The 13,665-nt window shown below is 38.0% G+C and overlaps 1 protein-coding gene across 3 annotated transcripts in view; it reads right to left on the bottom strand.

Annotated features, from left to right (window-relative positions):
• Positions 1–13,665, bottom strand: part of poc1b (POC1 centriolar protein B) — a 40,572-nt gene that overhangs the window by 21,333 nt on the left and 5,574 nt on the right. Inside the window, exon 11 of one of the 3 annotated variants that reach the window (XM_051884297.1) lies at positions 3,436–3,496. The exons of 1 other annotated variant lie outside the window; for it this stretch is intronic. In XM_051884297.1, coding sequence (XP_051740257.1) covers positions 3,482–3,496 — 15 coding nt within the window. In that variant the 3' untranslated portion in view covers positions 3,436–3,481. Of the gene's footprint in view, positions 1–3,435; positions 3,497–10,339; positions 12,958–13,665 lie in introns of those variants that run through there. One more of the 3 variants, XM_051884298.1, reaches the window with a different exon arrangement.

Here is a 13,665-nt window from a genome sequence, read left to right as displayed (position 1 = left end):
ATCATGCATCCCTAATTTTATTAGACGTGTCTCTCTGAATCCACATAGTATCTCCAAAGGCCCAGTGCTTCCCCACTGTGTGGATGTTCTCATTTTCCCTGTGCATTGATGAGCATGCAGAGGGGAGATGATATCAGCAGCGGGGAGTCTCAGAATAGTGTCACCATGTGAAAAGGCCACAGGCTCTTAAGTGTAGCATATCCGTAGGTCAATCCCATAAAGCAGAATATCAAGGCTCCCCTGCGCTTCCTCTCATATGAGCCGGTGCCAGAGGCGGCAGATTAGTGAGAAGAGTTTCCTGTTGCTCTAAATAGGTATGACATCTGCAATTCAAATTGAAAACGTAAAACTACAGGTGCACTCTTCCACTTGCTGCTTGGTGTTGGTGTGTGTGGTTTGGCATGTACAAGCCAAATAATGTTTTTAAAATGCACGTATTATTGGAAAATCAAGGGTATAATCAATATGGACGTTGCTTTCTGTGAGCAATTCAGGCTCAATCGACAGCCCTTAGCATACAGCGAGATCTAATGCCGTCTCACTTTAGTTCAGACTTATAAAGAGGCTATCTGTCTGGCTGTAAGCTGATTCAAGGTGTTGCTCAAGCAGCATGGCCAAGAACTACAGACATTGACACCTTTTCATTCTAGTGCAAGCTGATTAGGCCAAATGCAGAAAAATCACGCCTATATTGGCCCTTTCTTTGTGAGTTCCCACAATTTGATTCCTTTGAAAACCTATTAGTCCAAAGTTACCCTACAGCTTTAGAGAAGTCTGCTAAAACCTTTGGCCTCAAGAGTCCTGTGCATTCCATTAATGTCACACTAAGAGCTAAAGAGTCACATCTAAGCTTTAAGTGAAGCTGAGATACACAAAGGAAATTAAATGTATTCATAATAAAGAGACTGAATGACTAATTCTGATTATGTTTAGACTTAAAGAACTAATGGCAGTAACAATTAATACTGGTCAAATGTGATAATTCTCAGACAGCAATATCATGATCACTGTCTATCTGAATAAATATACATTTTTTTATATATGATATAAATTTGAGCGTGCTGCATTTCTTTAGAATTAGGGTTGCAAAATATATGGGTTGCACATTGTTTATCAGCTGACATGCAAACAAAAATTACTTAAAATTAATCTCCAAACAGTAATAATTTACCAACACTGTTAAATGTAATCTCGAAATATAATTATAATTTTTCAAAATAATTTATAATATATAAATATGGGTCAATGTGGGACGTGACGGGTCATTTTTTTTATCCAAAGGCCTTAATAAATAAAAAAAACAAAAAAAAGATATGACATCCAAGTATGTAAGGTAGTACAACTAGATCTGTGTTATTGAATCCAAAAGGTTTTGATTATATTTTGTTACATACAAAGGTATTTTAAAGATTTTGAAGTGTCAAAAGGTCATTCGGTTTAACCATCCAAAGGCAAATTCAGCCATTTCATTTGTGATTAAAATATCTTAAAATGTAATAAATGTATATATTTTTTATTCTTGCATGTTTTTATAACATCATATATCAAAATAGTGCAAAATGGTACTAAAATTATGTGTTGAAGTAGTTGCTTTGTTACGAGAAAGAATGTCCAGAAAAATGAATTTCATTGATGTCATTCGGAGTAACCAATATATAGGGGCCATTTTGGATCAAGTCATGCGGTCAATATCATGTGACAGGATGTGACATCATTCAGACACCTGAAAAGGACCACATGGTCATGAAGCAAAGTAATTAACTCTCTCTTAACTATTTGAAAAATTCATGTTTTCACTTGCTCATACACGTTCCGAAACATCAGGTCATTCGGTAGAACCGCTATAAAACATGGAAAATGCAAGCTAACTAGATATCAGCCTGTAAACATTGGTTGAAAATATCGTCATTTTGTAATTTTGGTTAAATTGGACTTTTGGACTTTTCTGGTGACAAGTTTTGTCCATCTTGTAAAAATAACAAAAGCAGCGTTAATTGATTATAAAAACCACATAAGCTCATTGTTAACACTTAAAACTTCAAAATTAATTATATCTCCATTATTTTTATATATATATATATATATATATATATATATATATATATTATATATTATATACACACACACACACACAATGAGAAATAGTAGTAGTTGTGATGATGATCCGCCAAAAATGAACAATGAACATAGGATGGAATCCCATTTTTCCAGTGCCAGAGAGGATGTTAAAAACACGACACTTAAGCTCAGACTATGACATGCCTTTCTCAGAGGCTAAGTAGACAGCACATAATTTTCCAGACAGGAGCAGATAGTAAGTAGCAGTGAAACCGGAACAGAGTTTTGGGCATCTCTGTGGTATCACATACACCTACTACTTGAAAGGTGTGAAACTAGTTGCTAATTTTAGCCCTAGCCAAAAAACACTCACATCTTCTTCCCATTGCCTCCATATGCTACAGTGATGGATATCAGTTAGGTGGGGGAAAAAACAGGAAGAGAAAATGGCGAGGCATGTCCAGAATGCATTGGAACTTGAGCTTCGGGCCTGACACCTGACCCCACTGCTGCTTCAAGGGGGTCAATGCGGGTCAAGAGAATGATGGGAAAGAGGAGCAGCAGGAAGAGAGGTGGATGTTTTCCAGTGTTGGCTTGGAAAAAATGTAGACGCACTTAGGTAAGTAAACATGAGAGAGTCACCAACGCCATTCCTCCACAATTCTTCCATCACCTCCTTGAAGGTTAGGCTGAGGTCAAACAGATCCCCTCTCTGCTGAAGTGAAAGCAGCTGTTTACACTTGTGCTTTCGCATGGTAATACTGAAGGTGGTCAAGCAGTGGAGACCCAGTACTACAGCTCTTCGGAAACCCAAGGCTTTTAATAGCAAGTCAATAAAAAGATTCTAGTGTTAAAAGGGGATGCAGCGGACCAGAGTGGGGTAAAACAACTTTTATCATTTTAATCTGTTACTTACACCAATGACCACAACAGAGCAATGAATGCAATAGAGGATTTCGCCGATCCAAAGTGATTTCAACAATACAGTAATTTCAAATTCAAAGTGGTTCAACAAGGGCTCCTACTGAGTGATCTCCATAATGACTTTACATACTTGAGGTCATCACTTGGTCTGATGACCCCTTTATAACCCCACACTTTTTTTTCACAATGGGGTGGTGCACTAATACAAACATAGTGATACACACATAACCGGGCTCAGCAATATGGATGGCCTCAGCGTTATCTTTCTCTGACATTTGCTTTCAAGTTTTTGCTTTTTAATTTTTTTTTTTTTTAAATATCTATTATGATTTTAAATTTGATGTTAAATGTTTAGCTCAGTAAAAAAAATTGGCAGGGCAAGTGGAAATCTAAATTACTGGCCAGATGGAAGAAAGTTTACTTGCGTGCTGAACAGCATGCTAAAATACTCACAGGAAAGTCAGCATCTCTAAATTCATCCACCGCCACCACTCGGTGACTATCCTGGCCATTCCTAGAACATAGGAAAAGTGGTAATTTGGAAGCATACAGTTTGTCTAGCCAGATTTAAGTAGTAATGATTACGTCTGTCTACACTTCATGCAATTTCCATGTATGATGTAAACCCTCTATTATGTATATTGTATAGTATTTATTTATATATGAACCTCAGACTCCCAAGTTAAGCCTCAACACATCTGGATGAACTAAATTAAGAAAATGAGGGCAGTGTCGACTCTCCAAAACACAGAGAGAACATTGCAGGACATATGACTTCTGCCGTGCCAGTCAATTCTACGGATACACATTCTGTAATTTGATTCTGGCTAATCCGATTGATCCATGCAAAATCAGGGACATCAGTGAAGCGCTTGTTAAGTGTGTTTCCTAACTCATTGCCCTCATATGAGGTAGTCTGTAAATAGCACAAAGAGGAAGAGGCAGTGCGAGTGGGATGAATGCAGTCTTCATGAGAGATGCGGGGGAAGCGGAGGTGAAGCAAGCAACCAATTTTCCCCCCCAGCAGCGGCACAGGTTTCTAAAAATAAAATCATGCAATGTCCGACGAAGAAGAGATAATGAGATTTCAGAAGGCTGTACTGTCTGAATATGCTAACTTGAGGTCTGGAAGGTTGTCACAAGTCAGGGGGTCAAGGAAGATAAAAAGGTATTGGAAACTGGAGTCTTTGGTAGTTATGTTAAATTACCCAACCATTTCAAGTAGTAAAATACTTGGTCTTTTTTTGATGTAGGAGGATTTGTTCCTCAAATGAGCCCCAGTTATTCAATGTGGTCTGAAGTTGTAGTATTTTAGACTTCTATACATAAGACATGCTGCTGCTGTACAATATAGCATACATGAATTACCCGTAGCAGATCTATACAGGTGGAGCTGGGGAAGGTGAAGGGATTTCTGAAAGTGCGCCACAAACTGCTACAGAAAATACTGACCAGTATTTGAAGGTTGAGCAGTGAGCTCATTGGCAACTGATACAGCAGGAACCAATCAGCTGGGCCCTATAGACCTTATGCGCCAGAGAAACAAGCGCGCCGCCATCTTTACAAAATTGTCTTTGAACTTCCGTTTTGCGGTAGCTCTGTACATTTCTATGGCATCGCTGTCAAAGAATAATTAGCTGGTTAAGTGGATTTACTTGTTGTAGAGTTAATGAAAGTTATCATGAGCATTGTAATGTTTAAAGCAGATGTCTTAACAAATGTCAGTAGACCGGGAAGATTTTAAAACGAGCAGTTCATTCATAAATATGTAAGATCGCTGTGGAAATACAAACCGGAAGTCAAAAGACAACGAGCGCAACGCTGAAAAGGGGTGGGGCTACATAAGGTCTATAGAGAATGACATGATGGCAAGTTAAGGACCGATCAGAGTGCGCCATGATCTACAATTCCTGACAGAACTTTGTATATATTCTACTTTATATATGATAAGAGTACATAATAAATCATGGGCAGGAAACCTTTATGACGCCAGTCGGAATAGATATCTGCTAGACCTGTGAACTACATGCACTCACACACAAGTTCCAAATATCAACTTTGACTTGGACAAAAAGTGCAAGAGAGCAGGGAGATGGATGGATTCTGACCCTGGGTCATTTCTCAGGTTGAGGAGGTTTCTCTCAGTTCTGTGCTAATGGCGATCTAGCTTCCGGGCGTGATGGAAAAGAGGCCCCACACTGGCTAAAAACCTCATGCCTGGTCATCATATAAACATCACTATGTCAATGAAAAGGGTCTCATATTTGCAAACACCTCAGCATTTGAGTAAAAGTAATCATTGTAAATGCACAGTATGACTAACAGCTATTCATTTTTAGAATAGCTAAATATTGCATTTATGGCAAAGGTCTAATTGTAAATATAAAAGTAAATATAGAGGAAATGAGCATGAACAATTAAATATGCAATATCGACAAATAAACAATAAACTCTAACTTAAAAAAAAAAAAAAAAAAAAAAAAAAAACTCTAATGGAGGTTGATAACTGACAGGGTACCAAAATATCATGGATCCCTACTTATTAGGGTTGCAAAGTTTGAAACTTTCCAGAATTTTTGGAAAGTTTCTGGAAATTTTCAGCATCTTTGCAACCCTACTACTTATAAAAGATTATTGTACGTCTTACTGATAAATTACTGAGATTCACGCTTTATTGTCTAGTATGAATGACATGGTTAGCATGGAAACATTGAATACACAATGTATGTTTGTTTGTTTATAGTTTAACGCCATGCCAGCTATTCCGGCTATATTCATGTTGAGAAAAAAAAAACAACTATTAAAATAGATTTTTAAATTTTTATCTTAGATAAAAATTCTAAAACTAGATCTGGTCTTCATTAAAAGTCTTTTCCTAAGAGTCAACTGAAAAATAAAGAATTCTAACAGGGTTCAATCTATCACAGTCCACCAAAATATGCTTCAGTGATAATGGATTCCGGCACAAGGGGCATAAAGGAGGATCTTCACCCATTAAACAATGTATGAATTACTTCAAACAAACAAAAAAAATACACTAATCCCTTCCTGTACAGCAAGCTAAACTTCACATTAACTTCACATCACATTTTAGAGCTTTAAGTTTTTTCATAAACTGGTGTAATTCCTTTAGAATTACTGCTATTAGGCTTAAAAACAGCAAAACTATTCACTTTCAAACATCAGAAAGCAATGTAAATTCACAAATACACGGGAACAAGAGGGTCACTGTGTGGGATTTAATTTAAGCTAAACCCCATTGCTACACAAATGCTGGATAATCTGCTTTCGAACTTGGTAATACCAAATCAACTGCAAAGTATCTGTGGGAAACTGCAACACGCAATGAGCTTGTCACTAATTGTGAACCAGCAAGACAACAGGAATGTTACCATATAACCCTACTGAAACCCCACTGCAGGATTTCATTGGTTTTCATCTTTACAATTGGTTCACTTCACTGGATATTGGCGTACAACAACAACAAAGACTTTACAATTATTGCTTGCATTAAGAGTTGTTTGCGAAAACAGATCATCACACCAGCGAAATCCATTTAAAGCAGTGTTTGAAGGGTTAAAAGGTGATGTGTACACAGACATTAACGCACTTTGAGATAAGGACTGCACTGACCTCAATCTCTTAACACTGCATATTTGGAGAGTGTTTGAGATAGACGTGAATAATGTGGTTGGCGTAGTCGCTGCTTTCGCACGAGGAGGCCCTGGGAGGAATGTGAAGCTTTATGGTTAAGTGCACTTTAGCTGGGCCTTGCCTCCTTTCAAAGTTCCCGTCAAAGCCCCCTGGCCCAATTCAATCCAAAGACTTCCCCTCATCTTCAAGGGAATAGGTGTGAGGGGTTAGAGGGGAAAGAGAATGAGTAATGCTAACATGTTTCCCAGAGGCAAGGAAGAATGCTGTGACTTGTGCGGGGTTAAGCCCGTAAGGCCCGGACGGGTCGGCAGAGAGGCGCCTGACAGCCCTTGTGGGCCTGTGGCTGGAGGTGGATGTTGGGGCTTAGAGGAGAGGAGGAGGGGGCGGCAGGGAGAGCGGGACGTGAGGGGTTGAGGTTCAAAGGGTCATGAACATTCCCTGCGCGTTTCATTATGAGCTGCTGAGGCCAGCTGACGCCAAACAGGCAACAGTGGTGCTGTCGGCGTGCGTGTGGTGTTTGTGTAAAGGAGAAAGGAAAACAGGGTCGGAAAGGACTGGTGTGAGAGAAAGAGAGGGAGGGCCATGATGTAAGACTACAGAAAAAACAAACAGGAAAGGGTGTGAAAAGTACAATAGGAAGAAGGGAAAAGTGTACAAGGGCCATTCTCAAAAAAATATTAGCTTTCTGATTTAGAAAATGCTGATGTGTGAATTTAGTTCAAAGCTGAAAAAAGGTGAAAATCTTTAAATAAAGAGGGAAATTATTTAACTCAATGCACTGGCTCTTCTTCCTCTTCTTTAAAAAAAACAAACAAAAAAAACAAAAACAAAAAAACAGAGAGGTCCTGGGTTCATATCCCGGACGAGCCCCCAATTATGTTACGACTTCCTATTTTTTTTTTTATTGCTGTCCAGGGTTGTAGGAAGGTAACACAAAACAAATAAATACAGGGAAAAACTAATAATGCTGTTTCCTGTTTGTAAAGTAGTATGTCAGATGAAGGGGACAAGGTATTTTTCAGGCACCTGGCAAATTAAAAATTTAGTTAAAAAAAACGAATATAGTCAAGGTACTTTTATAAGTATTTAATAAAAAGTTAGTTTATCTATTGATGCCTTTAATAAAGTTTGTTGATTATTTTAAATATAACAGAAGTAGGATGTTTGTCACCATATTTTAAAAATGACCCAGAAGAGAAAATGATAAAGAACAAAAATGTCCATTAACTTTTATAAAAAGAATATTACAACAGCTATTACATGCAATAAAACTAAAGAGCTTTGGGAAAAGATGGAAAACATTTGACACAGGAAGAGTTAGATAGTGTGAATGAGATGGCAGAGAAGGGAGGGAGCGCTGGTGTAGGAATAGAAATGAATGACTTCCTAACAGGTGGGACGGGGGGGGGGGACGCAGCTTACCCTCTAACCCTGACCAGCATTGGGTTTCAGCTGTACCTCCGGAGCCCATGACACTCCTGTACAATCGCTCAGAGGAAGTTGATTTGTTTTCTTACCCCTGTTCATTTCAAACACTCATGCCAAGAGAGTAAGTTTTTCTGACAAACCTAACCAAAACTCACTTCTTCACCAACTAAAAATAAAACTTCCACAAAAACAATTTACCAGGAGTATGTGTAGGTTGATTTTTGTGTAGTTTTCATAGCTGTTTTTGAGCTTAAAAAATTAGCTCATTTTTTTCCATCAGTGAAAAGCGATGTTTCGATAGCTCATCCTACGCAGTTCACAGAGGCGCTTCCACCTTCCATTTATGCTACGTTAAAAATAACTCATACAGGTGAAGAGGAAAGCGACAGTAAAATGGAGCATCAAAATAAATCATGAAACCGTGCATGCAGCACCTCTCGATTAAAGCAAAGGGTCATGGAGGGATGACCCGTGTTTTTAATTGCTACATTTTTACAGAGGTTCTGCTGCTCTGAAGAGGCCATACTGTAGCTGTGGTGTTAAAAACATGAACACAAACAAACACTTTACTGCATTAAAGTGCTCATAATGCACAAACCTGTTTGGGTGAGGAGTGTATATTTAGCATCAAATAGAGGACTGAGTAGGTATTCAAAAGTATTAATCTATTCTTCCATTGTGGCGGTCCAATGTTGGCTTGAAATTTGTCTTAATAAGCTTTGCAAGTCTCTTTAATAATGATGAAATGGGATATATAACTGTTTTTAGCATGCTTTCAAATGTCTGGAAAGCTCATTATAATTGTTATAATTGAAAGTATAAACTCTGCACCACTAGTGATTAAAATAAAATAAAAAAATTCTAAAGTTTTGGGTCAGTAAGTTTTTTAATTAATAGTTTTATTCAGCAAGGATGCATTAAATTGATCAAAAGTAACAGTAAAGACATTTATAATGTTACAAAATATTTCTATTTCAAATAAATGCTGTTCTTTTGAACTTTCTATTTATCAAAGAATAACAGTTTCCATAAAAATATTTAAGGGGTCATGAATTGAGAAATCAACTTTTACTTGCGCTTATGATATATAAGAGGTCATTGTACTATAAGAATATCCTGTAAGTTTCAGAACTGAAAACTTCCTTGTTAGTCCAATAAAACCTTTTATTGACACTAGGCCCAGTGAACGACTGATCCTGGAATGTGCTTATCTATGTCATAGATAGGTGAAATGCCGCCTCCGCAGAAGAAATCAATGCCTACTTCATCATTGCAACGTTAGCCCCGCTCACTGGTGTGTTACTGAGATGAGGAGAGAAGAGCAATACAGAACTAAAAATAACATTACCTTTCAAAGGATCCTAATGCTAGGAATATGGTTATTTATTTTCAACAATGTGAATGTCTCAGTTGATCTTTATTCATTTGTATTCAGTACATTTCACTGTGGATTCTTTGGTAAATCAATCGCATTTTGGCGCAGGTTTTGCAAACAAAATTTTACGATATGGACTCAACAGTAATGCAAATACATCTAAGTAACTGTGTTAATTCTAACGCCTGATCTGATATGTAATGATTCATGTACAGTCAGATGTTCTTTGTCTATGTGTCAGTAAATCAAACCAGTGACTAAACAGTCAACTTCACGTTATTTCTCTTAGTAGAATGAAAATAATCTGTTATTTAAACGTGATTAAATTATATACAGAAAGCGCTCAAAGAACGCTCCCTTTACAATCGCTGGAGCTGTCAATCAAACAGCGCAAGTTTATCAGTGACTGAGTTCTGGACTCGCACCAAAACTCCTGTTTTATTCAACGAATCTCTTAATTACATTGAGTTTTCACTGTTAGTTATGATGAAAGCATTCATTCGTGTGCAGAAATTGAGTTGCAATGACAAGATCACTGCTTTCATGCACTCAACATGACTGTGATCAGCTACAATGTTTATCACTGCAACCTTTCATGCCACAATCTAAATATAATGCCATAGATTTAAGTGTAATGCTATAATCAACACTTTTCATGATTAGTTAACTTTGAGAGAGCTGTAATAGTAAAAACATGCTAAAAGTTGAGAGTAATAGCTATTTCATATTGCAACGATGTTAGCAAATCACAGCAGTAGGCATTTACACTGAAGTCTCACAGCAGACACGCTCCTCAAAAGAGAGCTTTCAAATCAGAGGGCTAAAATCAGGATAGGAAAAATACCTTTATTTCTAAATTATGACAATTCTTGATGTAAAAAGCATACTAACATTATAAGTGCACCCCAGGAAACAATAAAACAATGCAGTTCATGACCCCTTTAAGCATTTTAAAACATTAAAATAGAAAAGTTAAATTTTCATTAAATAAATGCAGCCTTGGTGAGCATAATAGACTTCTTTCAACAACATTAAAAAATCTTACCGACCACAAACAACTGATTGTTAATGTAATGGTAATTTTTTAAAGGATGGTTAATCCAGTTAGCCTGCTGTAGCATAATATCTGAAACAGAAGGGATTGTGTAGTAGACGGACAGCACAATGAGTGCATTGCAGGAGAGCAGCTCACGTTTGCCTTTGAGGTGTCCCTGTTACCTGCAATAGTACAGGCCCACTATTTTTAGAATCAATGTCGACGGACTGTCAGCGTATTTTAAGCTATGCCCCTCCAGGCCACCATATACCCTTGAGAGAGCTCATGGAGAAAGAGAGAAAAAAAAAAGTAAGGTGAGAGAGGAAAAACAGACCCTAAGCCAGATTCTGATAAGGTCCTTTCAACTCTACACTCAACGTGATTGTGCTCCGTTTTGACAGGTACTTAAGATGAGGTCTGGACTGTTTAGGAACCATCTGCTTTAATGGAGGAAGTGAGATCAGCCATTAAGTTAAAGCACCAGTGTGACTCAATGGATGGAACAGCTCTATTCTAGGAGAGGGGTCAATAGCCTTTGGTGGAACTCGAAAGACAGCAGATAAAACAGATGAATGGAAAAAAGAGATGAAAGGGGTGGATGAAAAACAACATTTAATGGAGAGAAAAGAAAGGAAGAAGGGCAGACAGACACAATCGGCGAGAAACAAGATGAAATATTAAGGCGGACACACTGAGTTCTGGGTGTGCCCTACACTGAATAAGTGATGAACCAACTCGGGTTCCTGTCTTTGATGTGCGAGTGCCTGTTTGTCTGCCAGAGTTCCCGTCTGAGGTCCCTGGGTCAGTGCAGGGTATTATGGGCCGGGTGAAACTTTTGGACTGACCTTTTCTATTATCTGCCTTAGCTTGCGCTTTCAGGAGAATCCAAAAAAGGTGTAATAACGCTAGTGCCAATGCCGCCTACTGTCATAACAAAAGGATATTTGCGATAACTGTGGTTGCATAACCATAACACATATTTCCACACTTCACCACCTACATTTCTTCAATGACAAGGTGCAATGTTTCACCGTAAAGGTAGAGTAAACAACTCTATAAAGTACAAACAAAGCATTGAATATCTCTGATTTAAATCAGTGAGTACTTCCTGCTGCTGACAGCTCTTGTTTTTTTGGTTGAGGATGACAAGTCACTCTCTCTCCCTGTAAGGCTATCTTTCTCAAAGCTCTCCCGGTGGAAAGTGAACCTTCCCCTGGGCCATTCTATCTTTAGCGATTTACTTCCGTCATGTCACGTCTTGTCACCGGAGCCGGTGGCAGGCCTTCAAGCTGGTATCCACACCTCGCAGCCACCCAATCTCCTGCTCTTTACAAAACAGGAAGAGGCTCTTTGCATGCTTCCTGTCTGTCACCCCTACAAGCAACCTTCAGAAACGTAATACCAGGTGGCGCGCACACATTTACAGACCCTCAAACAAGCATGCACGCACTCTGTTGAATGTATAATGTGAACGACTATTTTATGATGAAAAAAAATTCATCTTCTTCATCAGAGTTTAATTTGATTAGTTTACCTGTTAAGAGGCTAACTTGAAAGCCTTTGAAAATCTGATCTAATATAAATATGTGAAATTTATTTACATGATATTGTACCATATATATCAAGTATCTGCAATTACCTCACCATGTGATACATCAAGATTCAATACGCCATGATGCATCACAATATTGTAATTTGACTGCAACTAATTCAATCTCTCCTGCACCATAGACTGTAATATGAATGCTCAAATAAACAAACATATAGATACAAGTGAGAAAAGGTATCAATATAGGAAAATATTATTTTATATGGTTTATTTTACTGCTTTTATTGACGTATAAGTGGTGGAAGTGGGAGAGGAAAGTGACGCAGCTAACCACTGCTAACCACCAGACCCAGGAGTTTTTTGACAAGCTAATACTTGGGTCGTGGTCCATTCGCTGCATCAGGGAGTCAACAAGGACTGAGATGCTAAGGAGTTCCACCAATTGAAGATTGCATCACTGCACACACACACACACACTCTCAAGCTGAAAGGAATCCAGAGAGAGTCAGTCAAGAGGAAGTGATGGCAGGAAGCGTCACACAAAAAGGCGCCACGGGTCATACTTCTCTTTGCAGTCCACTTCCTCCTGTCTCTGCTCCCACGCACGCAAGGCGGGGAAGCAGAATGAGGAAACTCTGTCCTGAAGGAATACAGGACGCTCAGGGCCAGATAATGACAGGGTTTCCCTGAAAATGTGCCCTGACAGGTCGGATTCAGGAGGGCATCCTGGACTGAACTGAACCAAATTTGTTAAGTGTGAATGGTAAAAGTGAATGTGTGTGCGCTATGGCTATTTTTTACTAGTCAACTTGTCATCCAGAAGATTAGTTGACTAGTCAGTGGGTTAATGGTTACCATGTGCCATGCAGCTTCAGCAGCCTTTTTTCTGCACTGTAAAAAGTAATTGAAGACACCTGATGATAAGCAGAATCACTGAAGGAAAGAGAAACACAAGAATTAACAGAGGTTTAGATGTTGATGTTATTGAAAATGTTTGATCACCATTATGGTGATCAGTATTTCATTTAGTTGGGCAGTTTGACTCTTTGCTTTTTATGGCAGTTTATGGTTTTTGTAATTGTGTCTGCTAATTTTACACATTTTAAATAACTTTAAACTTAAGGACTTAAGGAATTAATTTGATTAATTCTAACTCAATTCTTATATGTTGAAATTAATTATTAATATTTTCTGTAATCTGTTTTATTGGGTAGATAGAGTGTATTACTTTTTACAGTGTGGCAAAAGGCAGTTCAACCAGTGAAGTCTGATTCGCAAACAAATGACTCCTATCATTTATATTATCTTTTAATAACTAGTTCAAAAAGACAAGTTGCCAGTTTGAAACAATCTGAAACACTGCCCTCTATAATATACAGCATTCGCAGAGAGAAAATGTCAATGAAAGAATCAATTCACACTGAAATCTAAAGCTTGTAAATCAGAATTGAATCAGAATGGGAAAATTTCTTTCAAATCTTTTCATTACAACTGAAAAACACCCAAATGAAACAGAATCAAAATGAACCGAAACCGGAACTGAATCTTAAGCTTGTGAAACAGAATCAAATCCAGATTGGATTCACAAAAACAAGAATGTGACAACATTTCTTTCATACATTTTCATTACAACTGAAACAC

This window comes from Ctenopharyngodon idella, chromosome 24 (assembly GCF_019924925.1).
Source record: "Ctenopharyngodon idella isolate HZGC_01 chromosome 24, HZGC01, whole genome shotgun sequence".
Taxonomy (NCBI): domain Eukaryota; kingdom Metazoa; phylum Chordata; class Actinopteri; order Cypriniformes; family Xenocyprididae; genus Ctenopharyngodon; species Ctenopharyngodon idella.
Note: the sequence above shows the minus strand (reverse complement) of the source record. Positions and strands in the feature narration are given on the sequence as shown.